We start from the raw sequence: 22125 nt of genomic DNA, 5'->3' as shown, positions 1-22125 counted from the left end.
CTTTATAATGTTTTATAGCAAAAATAATGCTAAAAGTGGAAAGTGGGTACATAAAATATGGGGTGAGTATTGATAGTGGTGCTAATACTTTGTTGACTTCACATATAGACATGTTCATTAATAAACCAAAGTGCTCTCTATATGGTTAAAAAAAAACAACAAAGATGAGGCTATACAAGTTTTTAATGAATGATTCATGAAGCCTGTGAACATTTTTTTTGAGGAACTAGATCTTTACTATCAAATATGGTAGTCACCACCCCTATGTGGTGACTTAAATAAGTTTGATTAAAATAAAGGAAATTCAGTAATGCTGACTGTATTTCAACTGCTCACATATATGTGGCTGGTGGCCACCATCGTGGATAGCACAGACACAGTGCTTTTCCGTTAGTGCATGAAGTGCTAACTGGACACCTGAGCAGTTAACTATTTTTCTAAGAGATCCAGAAATACAAATATTGGTGAGAAGATTCCATGCACTGAGAGGAAGCAAAAATTTTGGCGTGGCATAGTCTAGATCTAAGTGTCCTCAAACTTTTTAAACAGGGGGCCAGTTCACTGTCCCTCAGACCATTGGAGGGCCAGACTATAGTTTAAAAAAAAAACTATGAGCAAATTCCTATGCATACGGCCCATATCTTATTTTGAAGTAAAAAAACAAAACGGGAACAAATACAATCACACTGCCTCAAGTGGCCCGCTACCTGTAGTTTGAGGACCCCTGAACACTAAGAGCCAGAGGACTTCTGAGCAAGATGATTTGCAGCTGGGGGGTGGACTTTCGAGCAATTTGTCCACAGGTGTTTGTTGTGGAGAAAGGGCCCAAAGCCATAGCAATCCTTAGGCACACAGTGATTCTCTAATACTCACCTCATCTGTCCTGTACCGTCTCAATAAAACGCTACAGGGGAGATTGCTCCGGGCTACCCTGCAATAAAGTTAGCCCGCCTCCTGCAAGCTTGTACTTCTAATCCCTGCCACTCCTGGTTCCTTCTTGCAGCAATCACCAGGGCCATAGGGGTTGCAACACTAGAAAGTCTTCTCTGATGAGGTGACCTTTGATTTAGATCTTCTAAAGGAGTATTTTAAGTTGGTTAAGACACAGGCTTGGAAGGACTGGCTCTAACTTTTATTAACTGTGTAACTTTGGGCAAGTTATATAACTATTTTTATTTGTAAAATATGGAAATAGTATAAGCTTTATAGGTTTGTTGTGAGGATTAAATAAACATATTAAGAGCCTAAAATAGTGTGCAGCTCACTGTGCCCAGTAAGAATAAATTGTTTTTATGATAATCAGGGCAAGCTATTGGATGAAGAGGGAGCAGTTTCACTTATAATGACTAACTGAGCAAAGGCATCAAAAGATGAGGCCTTTTCGTTTGTTTCATCAGCTTCAAGAAATAACAAATAGTCTTTTAGGATTAGACATTAGCATGAGGATTAGCCAAAGATGGGGGTTGTGATGGCTGGTCAGGTAGATTAGGATTATAGTCAGGGGCTTCCTTGTCAATAGCCTGACTAAGGAGTTAAACTTTTTTCTGTAACAAATATGCCAATTGTTAAGCAAATACATCTCTACAGACAGCCTCTGTGGTGCCGGAATTGGAACTCTGCAATGAGTTTTTTCCTTTGCTGGGTGTATGGTAAATTATGCCAATAGGGGGAGCTAGAGACAGACCAGCAGGCAAGAGGCAGGGAAAAGGGACTTGGCCTTTTTCCTTTGCTTGCTGTTCATACTCATGTGTCACCACAGCAACAAAGCTTCACCTGGCAGTGGCAGTTGGTTCCAGTCTCCAACATTTTTTAACACTCCTGGAAAAAGTTTCACCATTCTCTCTCAGAGCTTTTAGCAACCACTCAGAAGCAGCCTTCCTTAGAAGTCTAAGACCCAAATTTTACTCTCAGATTCTCCTTTAAGCTCCTGACGTATTGGCAACAGCTGTGTACACTCCTGAGGAAGTCTGTCTTAGGGCTTGTCCTCCAAGTCCTTGGTTCCTATAACCTCAATTTCTTCTCTAGGGGTGTAATTGCTTCCTGAAGTTTTGGTCTTGGTATTAATTTGATGGTTCCCATTCTAGTTTTTCAGTTCTTCAACATCTGTTTAACCAGTTCTTTATACAGTTGACCCTTAAACAACACAGCTCTGAACTGTCTGGGTCCACAAATACATGGGCTTTCTTCTGTCTTTGCCACCTCTGAGACAGCAAGACCAACCCCTCCTCTTCCTTCTCAGCCTACTCCATGTGAAGACAAGAAGGATGAAGACTTTTATGATGATCCATTTCCACTTAATAGTAAATATACTTTATCTTCCTTATGATTTTCTTAATAACATTTTCTTTTCTCCAGCTTTATTGTTAAAAATGTTGTATACACATGACATACAAAATATGTTAATCAGCTGTGTTATCAGTAACATAGGCTGTTAGTAAGTTTGGGGGAATCAAAAAGTTATACATGGACTTTTGACTGCTCAAGGGATTATCTCCCTCTCTCCTGTATTGTTCAGAGGGCAACTGTATAAAAGTTTATAAAAGGTGATATTTTGGCTTCCATCTATATGCCTTTATTTTATTTTTTAATTTGGTCAGAAGTTGGCCAGGAGAAAGTACTATTATTACATCCCTCTAAGATCCCAATATTTTTGAAGACAGAAAAGAAGGTTTAAAATGAGGAATATATTTATTTTAGTTTAGTTTGGTTAGTACATAGAATTCCTTTGTTTTCCTGACTGGATGCTTGAACGATAACACTGCTTGGTCCTTGTGGTGAGATTTTCCTCTGCCACTGGGTCACCTACACCTTACTCAGGCATCTGAGGAGCTTGCTTCTTTCCTGTTCTTCATGCCAAGTGATCATTTCATCATCAACATAGAAGACTAGCACAGTATTCAGTAAGATGCTAAGCCATCAAAAATCTCTACCAGTCTTATAGCAGAGAGCTAGAAAATTGATTGGCCTCTAGGCAAGATTATGAATGTGTACTTCTGATTTGCTAGATAAAAGTGAACTGCTTTTGGTGGTTCTTGCAGATTGTTATAGAGGAGAAAAAAGTATTTCCCAGATCAATAGCAGCATAACAGTCACTAAAGATTATAGTCCTTCACTTTTTCTAGTCTGAGTTTATGAACTTAACTGTCAAACTTCATCTGGTGGCAGCTCTGTAAATATACTGTAAATATTTCTCCATTGAATTTGAACATAAATATTTTATATCCCTATTTGTGATCTATAAATCAATAGTATGTAAATCATCAATTTCTTAAAAATTTGAGACTTCTATGTGTTCATTTATAAAGAGTATTTTATATCTGCCATAGTCACAATTTAAAATTCATTGAGATCAGCTGTTTTCATCAGCTTGCTGAAGGTAAGCTTATACGCACAAGCAAGCTAGTTTTGATATACAGTGATAAAAAATATACAATATTTGTTTGAAGGTATGTGAAGTTTCACAGCTAATAGACTTGTAGAGAAGGAGAGAACTTTGGAGGTGTTGCAGCCTAGTTGGTCCTGTTCTAGAGCTACCCATCCCTAAAGACACTTGAAGGTCATGATGGTTGGTTGCTGGTGTTTAGTCTTAGCCTATTTTTGCTATTTCATAATACAAAAGTGTGTAGTTGCTGCTAGGGTCACAGTGATGTTACAAGTGGGATGAGCAGATTTCACTGCATAAAGATAGCTACACCAATTACAAAGGTACATGGCATTAATCCCAGAAAGAGAGCCATCCTTCTGGTTCTTGGAAGAGGTACCCAACAATCTAATGATTACCGTACCTGATTAGGATGAGGAGCCCATCACATTTTTTTAAGAAGCTCCCTCTGGCAGCCGATGAAAATTTTTAAACCACCCTGTCTACTTCCAATGTTCTAGATGAGGGGTCCTCAAACTGCGGCCCACGGGCCACATGAGGTGGTGTGATTGTATTTGTTCCTGTTTTGTTTTTTTACTTCAAAACAAGATATGTGCAGTGTGCATAGGAATTTGTTCATAGTTTTTTTTTTTTTTTTAAACTATAGTCTGGCCCTCCAACGGTCTGAGGGACAGTGAATTGGCCCCCTGTTTAAAAAGTTTGAGGACGCCTGTAGACATTCTGGAAACATACTTTCTGTTCACTGGGTGCAGGTAACTCAAAATGGGAAGACACCCATCATTTTAAAAAATGAGAAAACTGAGACCTACATAGCTGAAGTAACTTGTTTTTTTTGTTGTTGTTTTGTTTTTGTAGAGACAGAGTCTCACTGTACCACCCTCGGGTAGAGTGCCATGACGTCACACGGCTCAAGGCAACCTCTAACTCTTAGGCTTACCCGATTCTCTTGCCTCAGCCTCTGGAGCAGCTGGGACTACAGGCGCCTGCCACAAGGCCCGGTTATTTTTTTGTTGCAGTTTGGCGGGGGCTGGGTTTGAACCCGCCACCCTCGGCATATGGGGCCGGCACCCTACTCTTCTCGCTCAAAAAATTTAAAACATTGTCAAACATTCAAGATAAATGGAAAACAATTTACTGAGAAAATTCAGTAGAGTAGATGGGGAACTACTGAATTTTCTCAGTAAATTTTTTTTCCATTTATCTCGAATGTTTAAGAATGTTTTAAGTTTTTGAGCAAGAAGGAAAACCTCACAACAAGCTGAATTATAAATGATGATAAGAATAATAGAGAAATTAAGAGTAAAAAGATGAGAATAATCCAAAAAAGAGGGTAAGTTTTAACATTTTATATAAACCTGACCATAGCTACTATGGGTAGCTATAGTCAGTTCTGTTTAATGCCTTTAAAGAAACAATGAAAACATCAATAGATGCATTTAGACCGTCCATTCTGAAGAATGCCTTCTTTTACACCATGTTTCTATTTACTTTCTCAGAAACAACAAATATATGTTGCAGCTATAAAAATAATGGAAGATAAATACTCCCCCCCAAAGTATATATTTTAACAGTGCCTATCTATAGCAATTATTTCACTGTATTTCTTTACTCTAAGTCAAATAATTTTTCATTCTGCACCTCTGTGAAACTTTGTCCTTGATCTTTAATATGTATGCTTTGGTTTAGAAGACCTTTCAGGTATCTGTTTTTATTCGGCACTACTCTACTCTTAGTGCCCATAATTCAGTAATTTGGAAATGGGTGGTGAAAACATTAGTCCAGTTGAATCATATTCTCCTTCACCTTTCACTATAAAATAAAATGCTAACTAGAAAAGAACAAAGTGTTTTCTTCCAATATATAATAATCACATTTTAATAACTTAACAAATATACGATGCATTTAAATTATAATACTTCTTTGATAAGACAATCAATACTCAAGCTAAGATATAGGGTACAAATATACTGAAATTTTAAGGAGTCCTTTTTAACATTGATACTTCTCTCATTTGGCACAAGCAATGAAGAGAGATGTGTTGCATTACTCTTTCAATCCAAGTTTACATCTAACTCAGGGAAATTACTAATAGAAACCTGTTTTTACCAATAGGTAGCTTTAATATCTAATTATAGTCAATGACGTTATTCTATAATAAAAATCGATTACAATGCACAATGTTCATTACAAATGTTAGACTGAGATATTCTGTAGGACATTCAAAAGGCTCTAGGGCACATAGAATATGTTAACAGATATGCCACAGCTTTTTTTGTCTATTTGTAAAAATCTAAATAGATGTTTTTCATCACACCTAATTTTGTTTTTCCAAAATGCAAACTTAATGACTTTGGGGTTACATACAAAAAATGGTTTATTTTTCTCTAAACTCTGGAAATTAGCCAAGAACTGAGAGGAAAATAGGCTCTGGGCTGTCAAAAATCATGGTCAAAATATTTATTTTATCAAAATTTAATAAATCCATAAAACTCATCAATATTTTAACTTTACAGAGAATTGTATGTTGATTATTTCATTTATAAATTCATAATATGCCCAAATCTCTCTGAATTACATAAAAGACAGAAAATTTTATTACTTTTTCTACTCCACTCAAGTACAGTTAAAGCTAAAGAGAATAAACACAGTATTAAACTCTTGCAGAAGACTAGATTAGCCATATCTTCTTTTATACAATGTTCTCTTTGTTAGTACTTGCAAGTACAGTCTATTCTGTACCCTTGCTTTGCATAAAAAGAATTAAAACCACCACTATTAAGGTGTATATGTAGGGTTCATTTTTTAAGGTCTCTAAATGTGCCAAGTGGCACACCTTTAAAAAATCCACAATATAAGTAATTTTATCTTCCATTTCTGCAGTCTTGGACTCATCTCATGATCCTATGCCTCAGTGTCAATCACATATGAAGTTCATTTTCTTCAGTGTAGATATCCCTAGGTATTGGCAATTTCAGACATGAAAGAAGGTTAGAGGAATATATATGAAGGCACAGACAAGAGACCTTTAGAAGCTACTCTTGAGAACGAGGGGGTCTTAAAATAGGCCTAGCCAGGTGTATAATGTTCTAAACAGCTCAAGGTGAGAGGGCAGTATTGACCTCTAGTCTTAACCAGTTTCTATGACAGGTCCATTTACTGTGGAAAAGTGACTTAAACGAGTTCTTTTTAGGGAAAGGACCACATTATGACTTGGTTATTATAATGACAAGCACACGTTCAACATAGTGGATTTCCTGAGTGAGAGTAATTTTGATTTCAAAAACCATATTAGCTGTTCTTTTCTAAACCATACTCATATCTTGTTTATCAAAAACAAATAACCAATTATACTATCCCAAATTAAAATGTGAATCTATTATTTGGAGAATACAGGGCTTTTGCCATATAATATAGATAACTGTAGTAAGAGTTCTATTTTTTTCATTAGAAAAAAAATCATAAAATGGAGACTTTATTTTTTTCTAAGTCAACAAGAGGATATATTGGAATTGTTAAATAGATATTATAAATATACTATAATCCAAAGACAAAAATGCATACAATAATAATCCTAACTAATACACTTATAATGATAATTGATATTTCACTGCTTCCCTGGGTTATCTCATATCCCTTTTACTTCATTTTTAGCATATTTTAATATGAACTTTTCATTAAGCAAATGAAATATACTTTTTTATTTTCTAGGCATTTAGGGTGATTTTACAACTTTATCGATACTGTAAGAAATTCTTCAGTAATGTTGGCAGCTGGAGCTGTGGGATAAGGTGCAATCTTGGTCTTCCTATGTAGTTTCGGATACAGAGTCGGCAAAGTTGGCAGAGAGAGCTCGGGGTAGCTACAAGAAGATATGACAGTATCCATTAGTTAAAAGAGAAATAAATTTTTATGTGTTGTAAGATACATAAAATAAAGCCATAAAAGAAACTGATGCTTTGTAGTAAACTGAGATAGTATGAGACCACTATACTAAAGAAATTTATATAAGCATTTATATAGCTTTTACCTATGAGATCTTATTATAATTGAGATATAGTCCACATGTTCTTTTAAACATTATGATCCTCAGACTTAGGAAATTATTCTTGCATTTAAGGCTTCAGAGACAAATTATACTTTTTAAAGGAGATAGGAATTAAAAGCCCTCAGAAGTATTATGCACTAAAAGAGGAAATTTTTGAATTAGTTATTTTTCATCATATTAGATTTATTATTTAAGGTAAGATATTTTGTTATAGACAATACTTAAGAAATTCTATTTTAGAACAAAAACCTTTAGGATGAAAATACTTCCTGATTATATTTCTTCAGCATGTTCTAGAAGCTACATGTCCTTATAAAATGGGGCGTGTTTCCAAATGTAAATTAGCAAATATTACATCAGAACTACATAGTATGCATTTTCAAAACAAAAAGTGAATTACTTAACCAAAGAAATATGATAGCTTAGATGAGAAAGGAAAATTAAAAACATCATATCTTCTTTATAGATAGAACCTAAGTTGACAAATGACCTACTTAGATAAAATAAATTCCAAATTTTATGCCACTATGACTACATGCCAACATAAAGCCTTTCCATGTCATCTATTTTATTTTACTTTATTTTTCTTTCTTTTTTTTTGAGACAGTCTCACTCTATTGCCCTGGGTACAGTGCTGTGGTATCATAGCTCACTCAATCTCAAACTCTTGGGCTCAAGTGACCCACATGCCTCAGCTTCCCAAATAGCTAGGACTAGAGACGCCCATCACAATGCCCAGCTAGTTTTTCTATTTTTTGTAGAAAAAGGTCATACTCTTACTCAGGCTGGTCTTGAACTTCTGAGTTGAAGGGATCTGCCCCACTCGGCCTCCCAGAGTACTGGGATTACAGGCATGAGCCACCGCACCTGACAATATCATCTATTTTAGGCTAGTACGTATTTGTGCTATTTGTCCGCACATACTCTTCTCACCTTCATGTTGAAGCAGTATTCTTTCCACCCCACTACTGGATGTGGCCATGTCTATAGGTCGCATAAACTCTGTATTTTTGGCATTGATGTCCGCTCCAAATTCTAACAGTAAGTTTAATATTTCCGTGCTGGATTGTTGAGCAGCCGCATGTAGTGGAGTATCCCAGTATTTGCCTTTCTGTACATCAGCACCTACAGGTAGTTAGGGAGTCATGATAAATATAAATAAAAATTATTGGATGAGTCAGTTATCTCAGTGGGGAGAAGAAAGGGAAGGCAATTGAGGAAGGTACAAAGGGGACTTCAACTCTAACCTGTAATGATTTCTTTCTTTATATATGCAGAGGGTGCCAAAAAATGCATACACATTTTAAGACAGGAAAAACTATTACCAAAAGATGAATACAAGTCACGTTTGCGCACCTCTCGTAATTGCAGAAGTCAAATGTGACTTCAGTATTACAATGTTAGCATAGTTTTTTTCCTTTTTTAAAATGTGTATACATATTTTGGACCATATACACACTTCATATACCTTATAACTGAGTACATCTGAATAGGGGTGCATACACTTGTTGTATTGTTCTCTAATACTTGAAATGTAATTAAATTGAATTTTAAAATGATTTCAAAAGTAATATTAACTAATATTATAAACAGTGTACAGGTCAGTGCTGTCGATTTTCATCATGATTGATAGCTCTAAGAATTATTTGAGAGCTTTTTGCTCTTATTCTTTTCATTTTATTTTAAAGCAATGGGGCTCTTCAATTTCTTGCAAATCTTATAAATCTAGATATGTGAGCTTTTTAGGTAAAATGTATATAGATTTTTTGCCACTTCTCACTCATGTGGTTTAAGTCAATAAATACATAAAGGTACTGAGCCTCTTAAGTAGCGAGGCACATTGATGTTATCTGCATGCAAAGTAAATTTTTAAAAAATGCTTAGATTTTAAAAACACAATCCTACATACTAAATTATTTATTGTGTAATTATTTTATTTTAGTGAAAGGCCTGGCACATGGTGGTCATTTTATGTGTGTGCAATGAATAAATACTGTTTGATACTGCAAAAAATAATAATCCCACATTCTAGTACAAAATGGGTCACAACACCAAGAAATGTAGATGTCCACCCACAAAAATGTATAAATTCTTCTCAATTCTGTTTTCCGAACCTATCTGTAAAACTAATGATATCTTTAAGAAGTAATACATTTAAGAGTTCCTCCTGCTCTTTCCAAATTTCTTCTCCTCCTCCTCCATTTTTTTTTGTTTGTTTGTTTGTTTGTTTTGAGACAGAGTCTCACTCTGTCGCCCCCAGGTTGAGTGTCATGGTGTCATAGCTCACAATAACCTCAAATTCTTGGGCTCAAGTGATCCTCTTGCCTCAGCCTCTCAAATACCTAGGGTACAACACCCAGCTATTTTTAGAGATGAGGTCTTGCTCTTGCTTAGGCTGGTCTCATGAACTCCTGACCTCAAGCAATCCTCCTGCTTCAGCCTCTCAGAGTGTTAGGGTTACAGGCATGAGTCACAGTGCCCAGCCAGGAAATTCTTTTTTTAATTGGTTATATTATATAAGTAAAAATGCTTGTTATAATACGAACATTTTTAGCAATCAGATCTAATTTTTAAAGAAGATTATTTAGAGAAAGAAATAATCATTTTTGTGTATGGGAAGAACTGAAGATGTTTTGAAGAAAATACCAGCATAAAGAAGCTTCCAGACGCAATGGAATTGTTGTGACATACAAGCCACGTAGAGAGGAGTTCCCAAATGAGGAATGTCTTGGTCAACATCTATGTCCCAAGAAATCAGGATGTCAAGACATTCGTGGTGACCTGCCAATACAAGGTAGAGATGAGTGTCCATGTGCATCCCCCACGTGCACCCCACCCCATGCTTCTCCTTGCAGGGTTACTCATTGAAAGATAAACTTTCTCCCTCTTATCACTTAATCCTGAAGCTAAGTTACCTTTACTGGCAGCCTCATGTGTGGGTGATGGAAGACATGACTCCAGCTGGGCTTTGGCACCATATTCCAAGAGAAGTTCTGTACAGCTTGCACTGCCTTGTGAACACGCGTTGAATAATGGAGTCACACCATCTATCGTGAGGGCATTTACCTAAACCAGCACCAGAATTCTAAGATTGCTAAATGATACATGACTAACTGATGTAGTCACATATTTTCAGAAGTCATACAATTTGCTAATAGAAATAACTTGTCGTTAATATGACAAAATCTGTTTAGCTCATATATACATGAGAAATGGAATACATTGAAAAGGAATAGAAATATGATGTGATAGGTTATAGGAATTGGCCTACAACTAATGGAAATCATGAAAAAATGCATACTCAGGTGATCAAAAATTAGTTCAATGTAATGGTAATGCAAGTTGTGATGAAGCCACATTAACACTGCTAGCTTAAACTGCTAAAATGGGTAAGAGATTTAGATTTAGATTTCTGAGATTTTGATCAAAGGAAAATCATCCAAAATATGGGCAAACATTATAGGCAAAAAGATGTTCATCGTTTGCTATTTAGAGCCATGAAAGGAGGAAATAATATACAGAATATTCTGTATCATTATGCATGCCATTCTGCAATGATTGGAAATCCTTTTCAGAGTACCATGAGAAGGCTGAGGCAATTCGAGAACTTTATTTTTATTCTGCTATTTTTGAAAGCTACCGAGAAAGAAGGAAAAGAAGAGCAGAGTGAGAGCCTTGTTTGATTCTCTCAGTCAGTAGATGTGAAATTGTTAATGTCTTTGAAAGATACTTACATTAGCTCCTGCTTCCAGAAGAGTTCTGGCACATGCCACGTGACCTCCAAGGCAGGCTTCATGCAGTGGGGTGACATGGTCTATGGTTACTGCATGTACGTTATAACCCTAAAGGTGACAGGAGTAATCTTGAAATGTGTACAAAAAGTTACCTAAAATCATCTCTATCAATGTCATCGAAGAGTGATATATTTTTAAAGATCAAAGAACCTCAAGCAATCAATTTTCCAGTTAGCAGGAATAGCTGGTCCAAATGCTATGAGTCTATCACTTGTCAAAACTCCTTATCCCCATCATTGCCCCACCATGATGCAAACCATTTTATTCCAAATAAACTCACAATATCAGACTAAAAAATTAAATAATAGGACATGAGATACTTTGCCTTCTTGATATCTCTGGTAATTCAATGTCTATTGACAATCATACCAAGCTCACAATAGGAAGAATTTCAAGGCGAAATCCTCATAACATCATGGACCACCCATAACCAGTAATACAGAAGGGATATAAGAATCTTTAAGTGAAGGCAAGAAAACAGGTAATCAGCCCAAATCTTTGTCACTAGCAAATGACAATTTTTAAGATCCTTTCAAAGATTTTATGTTGCCAGTCAGGCATGAGGAAACAATCCCTCCTGCCACATGCTAGAGTGACCAGCTAACAGCAGAACCTGAGAAGTGTGAGCTTCCTTTCACATCGGGCTTGAAGACCTATGAGTAGCCAAGAGATAAGCACTGAGAAATATCCCAAGACCACTCTTCTCTCAAAGGACGGCACGACCCTTTCTGAGGATTACCCTTTAGAAATGAGTGATGTTTTTACAGGCTTCTCCATCACCTCCCCCAAGCAAGTGATGAGCAACATAAAAGAGTCACATAATTATCAAAAAACAGGAAGGCCATGAAGAAGCCTCTCATCTCACATCTTCATTTTACAGATGGGAAAATGGAGGCTGAGATGGTTCAGCTCAAGTGCCAGCTTCAGGCTCCAGATCTTGAGTCCCAGGCTGTGCTGTTTAAACAGGGCAACACAACCTCACCTTTGAGAAAATCCCTTTCTCCTTGATAATGAGGACACGAGAACAATGACTCCCAGGTCTGAGTGTACATTTGAACCTCACCATAACCTTGAGACAACAAACAAGCCCAAACCAGAGTACTTTCTGTTCTATAAGGAATCTGTGCTTTTCATTTTTCCTCAGGTAAGTCTGATGAGCAGGCAGGTATAGAAATAATTGTCCTATCATTTTCATAGGCAATTCGCCATAACATATTAGAGATAACCATAATTATGTTGGCATCTGCCTGATTACCCCTTTTTGGATATTTTATTACTAATCTATCTGTACTCATTGTTACAGAGTTACGCATATTTAGGTTGCTTACTAAATATTACATAAATCTAATGTATGCTTAAAGATCGACCAGTGAACAAATCTACTGGGTGAGAATTCGAAATACTAAGACATATGATTATATCAAAACATTTGTGAAGAAGTTTCAAAGATAAATCAGAAACTATTGACTTGCCTGACATGAGCTAAAATAAAAGGGCAATAAGACTATGTAAGTGATTTTATTTATTTTTTTTTTAAGAGACAGAGTCTCACTTTATCACCCTCGGTAGAGTGCCATGGCCTCACCCAGCTCACAGCAACCTCCAACTCCTGGGCTTAAGCGATTCTCTTGCCTCAGCCTCCCCCCGAGTATCTGGGACTACAGGCGCCCGCCACAACGCCCAGCTATTTTTTGGTTGCAGTTCAGCCGGGGCTGGGTTTGAACCCGCCACCCTCGGTATATGGGGCCAGCGCCTTACCAACTGAGCCACAGGCGCCGCCTGTGGTTTTATTTTTTAATTGATTCACTTTGACAATGTTTTATGTTCTGTGCCCATGGGAAGGGGGCATATTTTAAGCTATAAGTCATATATTACCTGTGACAATAGTGTTCTTAGAGCAAGAAGGCGTCCTTGACTTGCTGCTTCATGCAGTGGTGATCGATCTGCCCAGGAACCTGACAAAAATGAAAGAAAACAAAAATCTGAGAGTCAGGGTCAGTGCTAAAAGATGCAATCAATTCCTATTTAATATGAATTATTCATGCTCAATATTTGACATGGGAACCCAGATATTTATTTATACCACATACTAGGAAATTTGTCTTACCTAGAGGAGCTAAGTATGCACTTTCCAAATCCAGAGAGCCATAATTTGTGTTCTGGAACTGACCCACCCCAGACTCATGGTGCTTTCTGGATGACTCTCCCTCACCATTAACCCACTAGCAAAACTTTTGATTCCTGACTTTCTGCTTAGCTGGCCTAGAGATCTGAGTTCCAGAGGCAGAAACATTTCCATCAGAAGGCACAACAATGATTCCACGGAGCTGCAAGTTGAGACCACCACTCAGCTCTCTGGGTTCCTGTCCCCCTGGTCAGCAGGCTAAAAAGGAAGCTGCAGTGTTGACTAGAGTGACAGGTCCAGGATACTGAGGGGAAACTTGACTCCTACCCATGGTGGAGCTAAGGAAGAGTATGTTGGAGCATATGAGATTCCTTAGGCCAGTGGTCTCAACCTTCCTAATGCTGCAACCCTTTAATAGAGTTCCTCATGTTGTGGCGACCCCCAACCATAAATTTATTTTCATTGCTACTTCATAACTATAATTTTGCTACTGTTAAGAAGCATAATGTAACTATCTGATATGCAGGATGTATTTAGGTGACCCCTGTGAAAGGGTCATTCGATGCCCAAAGGAGTCATGATCCACAGGTTGAGAATTGCTGCCTTAGGGCGTCACTTAATATTACTAGTAAGTAAGATTAATGAGAAGTTACAACAACCCACTTCAGGCAGGGCTACCAACTGCCAGCTCCAGAGACCTCCAGAGACAATACTTTTAATTAATACGTGTAATCCTGCCTCTCAAAACACACACGCTATAGTATGTAAAGCATTGTAGCAAATGGTAATATTGTACACGTCTGTTGTCATTTTTTCATTGCTATATTTTTCCTTCTAATATCTCTCTGAAATTAAACTTTCCTGTCTAAACAGCAGTTTTATTTCATTTCATCCTTTTACCACATTTCTTCTGTACTGTGATTTCAGAAGAAAAAGGCATTGAAAATGAAATGTTATCAAGTATATATAAAAAGAAGAGAAGGCAAACCCCTGAGTAACCCTGAAAAATCTCCCACCCAATTTTTGTGCTAGTTGAGTTGCAGAACAAAGATAATCAAGGTTTAAAATTAAAAACACTACAAATCTGAAAGGAAGAGATAGAGAACATCTCCATTTAACATTATTTCTTGCTTATCTAGATGTTTTCAATTGAAAATCCTGTAGCTTTTGCATATTATTTACTTGTAGTGTGCAACAGTTGTATTATTGCAATAATAATATTTGCTGGACAAAATTTGGTGGCAAACTTATACTTTTTAAGAAATTAGAGCATTATGTTCTAATTAAGTAAAATTGCAAAAGTTACCATCATAAATAACATTCTTTGGGGGAAAGAGCATGTTTCACATTCCAAATTCTAAGATGAAATCTGATGCTTTAAATATTATATGCATTAAACAGCTTGAGCAAAGAGTGAAACTTTGGAGAACTTCAGAACTTACATCAATTTTCATTATGAATCTTTAAATAAGATAATATGAAAATTATAATACTAACTTTCCAAACAGATTGTATATGTAAATATACATCGCATGTGTAACACCCTATGTTCAGTTTCATTAGCAAAGTGGTAGTGCATTAATAGACTTTTAAGTAATCCATGCTTAAATATATATGTCCATTTAAATAATCATTTACAGGCTGGGTGCTGTGACTCACCCAGCACTCTGGGTGACGAAGGCAGGTAGGTTGCTTGAGTTCAGGAGTAGGACACCAGCGTGAGTAAGAGTGAGACCTCAGCCTCTACTAAAAATAGCAAAACTAGCTGGGCGTTATGGTGGGCACCTATAGTCCCAGCTACTAGGAAGCTGAGGCAAGAGGATAGCTTGAGCTCAAGAGTTTGAGGTTGCTGTGAGCTATGACACCAGGGTGACAGAGTGAGACTCTGTCTCAAAAAAATATAAATACAATATTTATAATGATCAGTGTTTTCCTCCTGTATAATAATAGATTTCTTTATCCTGAATTTATCACTAAAAGACATATGCTAAATTATAGGGATGTCAATTCATTAACACTTCCTGTTTTTCCATTGTCACTAGTTAACATGATAATTCACCAGATGTTGGGATTGGCACTGCTGAGAAATGGGCTTTGGGATTCATTTTGGACTCATTCCTTTCTAGCACATTACAATGACCTTTGAGGGGCAGCAGTGCCAACAAAATTTGCAGCTGAAGGGCACTTGGTATTCCTACCAGTTGGCTCTTCTCCCTCAGATGCTATTGTGTTTGTTCATCAAAATGACTGTATTAGTCTCCTGAGCAATTTCAGCATTATTTTCTGGTGTTGGGAATGGGCAGGGGGAGAAAGAGAGAAAAAAAAATCATTTAGAAAACAGGCCATACAAGGACCAAAATAAAGAAATATAAGTGTCTGAATTTACTACTCCATATCCCACCCCCCAGTTTCCTCCCTCATCTGTCCCTTAACTTTCTGTCCACACTGTCATTTTCTTTACCATCAAAACTTAAGTCCCTCAAGGCAAGGAGGGAAAAAAAGTAAAGGTGGATTTTATGTATGTGTGTTGCTATTATTTCTATTAAGATGACCTCCATTGGAAAAGGGAGATAAATGTCATAGTGATCAGCAGACGTGGCTTGTGTAGGAGGGATCCCTTGGTCCTTCAGGCAAAGACAAAAGCTTCTGAGTACACTGTCCTGTCATTTCATGGGAAGAACTAAGCTCCGTTGGCCAGCATAGGACCTTGCAGTCCCTCACTGTTCCCTCAAGAAGGGGCTGGGGGCTCACGCTTATAACCTTAGCACTCTGGGAGGGAGAGGCCAGTGGATTGCTTGAGCTTAGGAGTTTGAGACCAGCCTGAGCAACAGCAAGACACCATCTCTACTAAAAGTAGAAAAACTAGCCGGGCATGGTGGCAGGTGCCTGTAGCCCCAGCTACTCGGGAGGCTGAGGCAGGAGGATCTCTTGAACCCAATAATTTGAGGTGTCTCTGAGTTAGACTCTGTCTTACAAAAAAGAGAGGGCAGTGCCTGTGGCTCAAAGGAGTAGGGCACCGACCCATATACTGGAGGTGGCGGGTTCAAACCTGGCCCTGGCCAAAACTGCAAAAAAAAAGAGAGAGGGGGAGGGAGAAAAAAGAGCTGGGGAGCAGGAGGAGGAGAAGGTCGTGAGGAAGGAAGAAGATGGAGTCTAGTGCCAGAAGCTCACAGAGGGGAAAGACTGAAGGCCAGGAAGGCCTGGATTTGTGTCCCAGCTCAGGACAGTGCCTTCCTAAAGTCCTCTAACCTCTCTGGGACAAGCACTATGTATGTATGAACCAGAACTGAGGGAAGATTAGAAATGAGCATGCTAAGTGCCTGCTATATAAATGCACAGTAAATACTACCTAGTATAATTGGCAAAACCAAGAGCCTCCGTATCAAAATAGGGGAGATTTTAATATGAATTTTAGGGAGCAATCTTTTCCCCCCCAAAGTAGACAAACTCAAGCCATGAATAATAACATCAATTGACTAAAATGTTTTTCATTGCTGCCAACTTAAGTAAATGATACAAAGCAATTGAGTGATTTACAAAAGTATTTAAGCCAATAATCAACAATTGCTGTTACATTTTTCCTTTCTGAAAAATGAAGCTATATCGATCTATTAAAAGAGTAGTTTATAGGACATACATGCCACTCAATGAAGAAACTCTTTTTCTTTGCTTCAAATTCTGCTTTTGTAACTCCCAAGCAACCACAGTTCATTTGCTTCCTTATAATTCCTTAGAAGAATATCTGTAATCTGATCCCACGTGAGAATGAAAGGACACTACAGTGTATATCATGTTCCAATTTCTGTTTCGAACTAAGTCTTTACCTCTCCATGTTTTAAAATCTGAAAGTTAGCAACTATCAATTTCCATTTAAATGTGGTCAATATTAAATATATTACCTTTCTATACAGATATGCTCTTTATATTAGAAAGACTTATGAGCTTTCTCAAGAACAAAATGCAAATACATTTATGCACAGCTACTTAGTAATTTTTTTAATGAGTTAGTCGTAAATTGTCTAAGATAAAGCAGTGCAACCCTTACTAAAAAAAAATGTTCAGTTTAACTTTTTAAGATAAATTATTCGGTGTGAAATGGCTTTACAGAATATCTGTAACTTTCACCAGGCTAGTCAAATGCCTACTGCTATGGTCTCTCTGTAGCTGCACAGGAGGTGGCTCTGACTATATTTAGACGCAACACTAGTTCCAGACATCTGATATTTAATTTGCAGAGAGAGAGTCTGCCCTGTTTTGTAAACACCACATTGCTAGAGAGAAAACATTCATATTTTCAGATCTATACAGTTTTGCAAGGGTCAATATCATACCTAGGTCACCATCTCCCCATGGTACTTCATACCAGCCACTGCTGAGGTAAATCCGACTCATAGCTTTTTTAAAAATCAGCATGAAAAGAAAAAGTCACTTGTTATGTGCTAGTTCTGTTCAGCCATTTTAAGGAGCTCTAAGCTTCTTGTAATATGACTATTAACCTCCAAAAAGAAAGACAGCAGTTGAAAATCTGATTTATTTTCAAAATTGCCTTTTATTACTGATCACTCCTTTTTATTTGAGAAATTGCTGGTCCTGACTTATTTTGTGCTCCTTACTATATGTGTCCTGCTATGAAATAAAAGCATTACAGTTAGACCTCTGTTCCTGGCTACAGAAAAGCTGTTTGATTATTTTAAAAGTCTCTGCCTACTCCCAACCTCAGATCATTCCACGAGCAGAAGTGAGATGTGCTCTCACTTCTCACTTTGAGAGTTAGCTTAGCATGGCACAGAGGCCTGTGGGTTTGTCCACACCTGCTTTTTCTCCACATTCTCAAAATAAGAAAGGCACCAAGCATCTGAAACAGGGAATTCATTATAAGGAGAGGCAAGAAGCAATGACATTTTCACTCAACATTTTCATTTCTGTGAAGAATGGTAATGCATAGTTCCCTTAGCTATAAAATATTACATAGATAATCATCTGCTCTAAGGGGGCAGATTTACCATCAAGCCAATGAAACTGAAGTTTAGGGTATTCATCATTCTACCCTCAGTCCTTACATCGGTCTGCACTCACTCTTGAGATCTCACCTAGGGCCATGAATACAGATATGTGTATTATCCACATACTGATTACCCCAGGCCAGCCTTTTCCTGTAAATTCAAAACTTTTATTTGCAGCTGCCTGTTCAACTTCTCCACTTGGCTATCTCAGTAGGCAATTCAACTTAACATGCACCAAACTGAAGTCTTGATTTGGTACTAAATTTTTTGTTCTATCAGCAAAGGGCAACTCCACTCAACTAGGTGCTTCAAAACCAAAAAGCTTTGCATAATGCTTAACTTCTATTTCTCACACACCACAGGTCAGCACCAAGAAGCCCCATGGCCTTTACCATTCAAATATAATCCAAACTTGGCCAGGCACAGTAATCCCAGCATGCTGGGAGGTCAAGGCAGGAAGATCGCTTGAGCTCAGGAGTTCAAGATTAGCCTGTACTAAAAATAGAAAAACTAGCCAGGTCTGGTGGCAGACACCTGTAGTCCCGGCTACTTGGGAGGCTGAGGCAGGCAGATCCCTTCAGCCCAGAGGTCTGAGGTTGCAGTGAGCTCAGATGACCCATGACACTCTAGCCTGGGCAACAAAATGACACCCTGTTTCAAAAAAGTAAAAAAAAAAAAGAAATATTGTCCAAATTTTGGCTGTATGTCAATCTCATATGAACAAAATGCTTCTGGTTGGTGTGTTTCCACCCGTACCCTTCCAACAGACTACTAAACATGGGAGCTGGAGCCATCCTTTTATATTCATAAAGAATCCAATGGTTTCCCTTCTCTCTTAGAGTAAAACCCAGTGAGAGTCTCCACTAAATGTAGTCAAACATTCTTACCCTAGAATTGGATATTACCTACAATATGGATTAGCTCTTCCTTTTTTGATGAATTTCTACTACTTAATACCTTCCCATACCCTCTACTTAAGCTAAATTGTATTATGTTATACATTCCCCCAAACAGTTTATTCTTTTCTTTGTTCATAATATCTTCTCTCTGCTAAATCTTTTCTTGTGCTGCTCAGTAATTGATTGGAGGGTTCCTGTTTTTTTTTTTTTTTAATTTTTTTTGTATTAAGAATTTTGTACATATGGCTCCTGTGTTTTTGTTCTCCTGCCTTTCCTGCTCAACTTATAGCAGTTTATGAGGACTAAACAGCAAAAGTGGTTGGAAGATAATTTGTGCTGCTCAGTAATTGATTGGAGGGTTCCTGTTTTGTTTTTTTTTTTAATTTTTTTTGTATTAAGAATTTTGTACATATGGCTCCTGTGTTTTTGTTCTCCTGCCTTTCCTGCTCAACTTATAGCAGTTTATGAGGACTAAACAGCAAAAGTGGTTGGAAGATAATTTCCAGTGAAAAGGGCAACATCTGGGAGCAGGAAGCCACATTAGTAGGGTAAGAAAAAGCAAGAAGAGGAGAGAAAGAATAAATGAGAGGGAAAATGTAAGAGAAGAAGATAAAAAAGAGAGAAAGTGGTCAGGCACAGTGGCTCACGCCTATAATCTCAGCACTCTGGGAGGCCGAAGAGAAAGGGTCCCTTGAGCTCAGGAGTTTGAGACCAGCCTGAGCAAGAGGGAGATCCTGTCTCTACTAAAAAATAGAAAAATTAGCCAGATATGGTGTGCCTGTAGTCCCAGATACTGAAGGAGGCTGAGGCAGGAGAATTGCTTGAGCCCAGGAGTTTGAGCTAGGCTGAGGCCAGAGCACCCTACATAGGGTGACAGAGTGAGACTCTGTCTCACAAAAAAAAAAAAGGGAGATGCAGAGCACAGGCAATAGAGGAAGATTTTTCACCCTGGTTCTAGGTAGTAGCAGGAACCAGGTCCATGCTGGAGCTGTACCCCTGAGAGGTAATAAGGCCTGAGGAACAAGATGGGTCTTAGGCTCTTGTATCCCCACATCTATGACAGAAATCCATGCCTAAAGTTTGATTTGCCTGACTATTTTTCAGAGGATAAAATGGCTCACTTGCAAGTATATGGGCAGCAGGCCTGGGGTATGCAGGTCAGCTATGTTCCCTAATGCACCAGCACTCAGCACAACCTTTGCACCTGCTCTAAGGGAGAGGATGGGAAGAGACATTATTAACATGATGAAATTTCCCAGGCGGCTTGGTGGGATAGGAGCTTGAGGCCAGTAGTAAACTGGATACTAAACAAGCCCTGACCCTGGCAGCTTGTGGAGTAAGATTGTTTTCCACTGGACAAGATTGTTTTCTTCCTTATCTCTGTCCTGCAAAGCTCAATTCAAAAACTTCCTCTTCCAAAATCTCCCTGAGCGCGTCAACAGTACTCTCTTCCTTCTGTAATTTTTCAGCTCCTTTGTGTGCGAGCACTTTCTTTTTTTTTGGAGACAGAGTCTCACACTGTTGTCTTGGGTAGAGTGTCATGGTGTCATTACAGCTCACAGCAATGTCAAACTCCTCAGCTCAAGGGATCCTCCTGCCTCAGCCCTCCCAAGCAACTGAGGGTCTACAGGCACCTGCCACCACACCCATTTACTTTTTCTATTTTTGGTAGAGATAGGGTCTCCCTCTTGCTCAAGCTGGTCTCGATTTCCTGAGCTCAAGGGATCCACCCGCCTTGGCCTCCCATAGTGCTGGGATTATAGGCATGAGCCACTATGCCCAGCCTCCTGTGTGAGCAGATAACACATGCGGCCTTCCTGTGTTGCAAGTGCAAACTCTGCAAACTCTTGGATTTTCTTAAACCAGAGTCTCACTCACCCACTCACTGCTTTTCCCTGGGGGGCTTTTTCTGCTTTCTGTTGCATGACTACACTGAACCTCATCAAACCTGACTAGAGACTGTGTGGAACTGAGAATAGGGTTAAAAGATAAGGCTGTGCAAGGTGGACACCTGACTCTATTACTTATTTGCCCTGGCAACTGGGCAGGTTTCTTTAAATTGCTAAATCTCAGTTTCCTCACCTATAAGCATTAAATGGGCCTGTGTGAGAAGTGTCTGCCACTAAGTATGTCCTTAATGAAGCAAATGGTATCTCCAGTGCATTGAAATTTAGAGAGATTAAATGACTTGCCTCAAGTTATAAACAATAACTGACAAAGCCAGAAAGAAAACTTAGTTCTTTAAAATGTCCAATGAAATTTTATACTACGTTATTCTCTTTTCAACCCAAGACTTCACAATGTATTTAGTGGGCTATTCATTCATAATGGATCTATAATAAATACATTTAACTAACTAGACAAGTAAAATGAGAGTTTCTATAAATGAAAATGAAAAGAACTGTGGGATTTTCCTCTCTACATTTTCATATAATAATATGTATATGTAAAATAGCAACATACAGAAACAATAACTGTAATGTCTTATTTATTATAAAAGTGGTCTATTAAATGGATAAAGGAACACACTGGAATCATAATGATTATTTCTGAATATAACTATTACAAACATTTTGGTGTATATCCTTCCCAACATTTTTATACACACATTCATTTTTAGATCAAGGTATAACCATACTACTAATATTGATTTTAACCGATTTGTTTTCACTTAATGATATAGTCATTGTCCTGTGTCATAAAACATAGTTCTACATTTTAAGTGACTACTTTATGATACGTATTTTATTGTATAGCTATACAATTATTTAGTTAATCACCTATTAAGTGATATTTAGGTGGCTTTTATTTTGGCGAAATCAACACTATTATTTATCTTTGTGAATATGTCTAATTACCTGGTTTGGGGAACTTTCT

At 37.8% G+C, this 22125-nt stretch overlaps 1 protein-coding gene across 2 annotated transcripts in view; it reads right to left on the bottom strand.

The window, feature by feature from the left end:
• Positions 1 to 6871: 6871 nt before the first annotated feature.
• ASB5 (ankyrin repeat and SOCS box containing 5) overlaps positions 6872 to 22125 on the bottom strand; it is a 49784-nt gene continuing 34530 nt past the window's right edge. The window contains exons 3-8 of one of the 2 annotated variants that reach the window (XM_053585190.1): positions 13097 to 13176; positions 11162 to 11269; positions 10343 to 10493; positions 10074 to 10208; positions 8361 to 8552; positions 6872 to 7241 (exon numbers count right to left, since the gene is read on the bottom strand). In XM_053585190.1, coding sequence (XP_053441165.1) covers positions 7114 to 7241; positions 8361 to 8552; positions 10074 to 10208; positions 10343 to 10493; positions 11162 to 11269; positions 13097 to 13176 — 794 coding nt within the window. In that variant the 3' untranslated portion in view covers positions 6872 to 7113. The remainder of the gene's footprint in view (positions 7242 to 8360; positions 8553 to 10073; positions 10209 to 10342; positions 10494 to 11161; positions 11270 to 13096; positions 13177 to 22125) is intronic. The other variant, XM_053585200.1, reaches the window with a different exon arrangement.

The sequence above is a fragment of the Nycticebus coucang genome, chromosome 1 (genome assembly GCF_027406575.1).
Source record: "Nycticebus coucang isolate mNycCou1 chromosome 1, mNycCou1.pri, whole genome shotgun sequence".
NCBI classification, from domain to species: domain Eukaryota; kingdom Metazoa; phylum Chordata; class Mammalia; order Primates; family Lorisidae; genus Nycticebus; species Nycticebus coucang.
The sequence above is the reverse complement of the archived record's forward strand: the minus strand, read 5'-3'. Positions and strand labels throughout refer to the sequence as shown.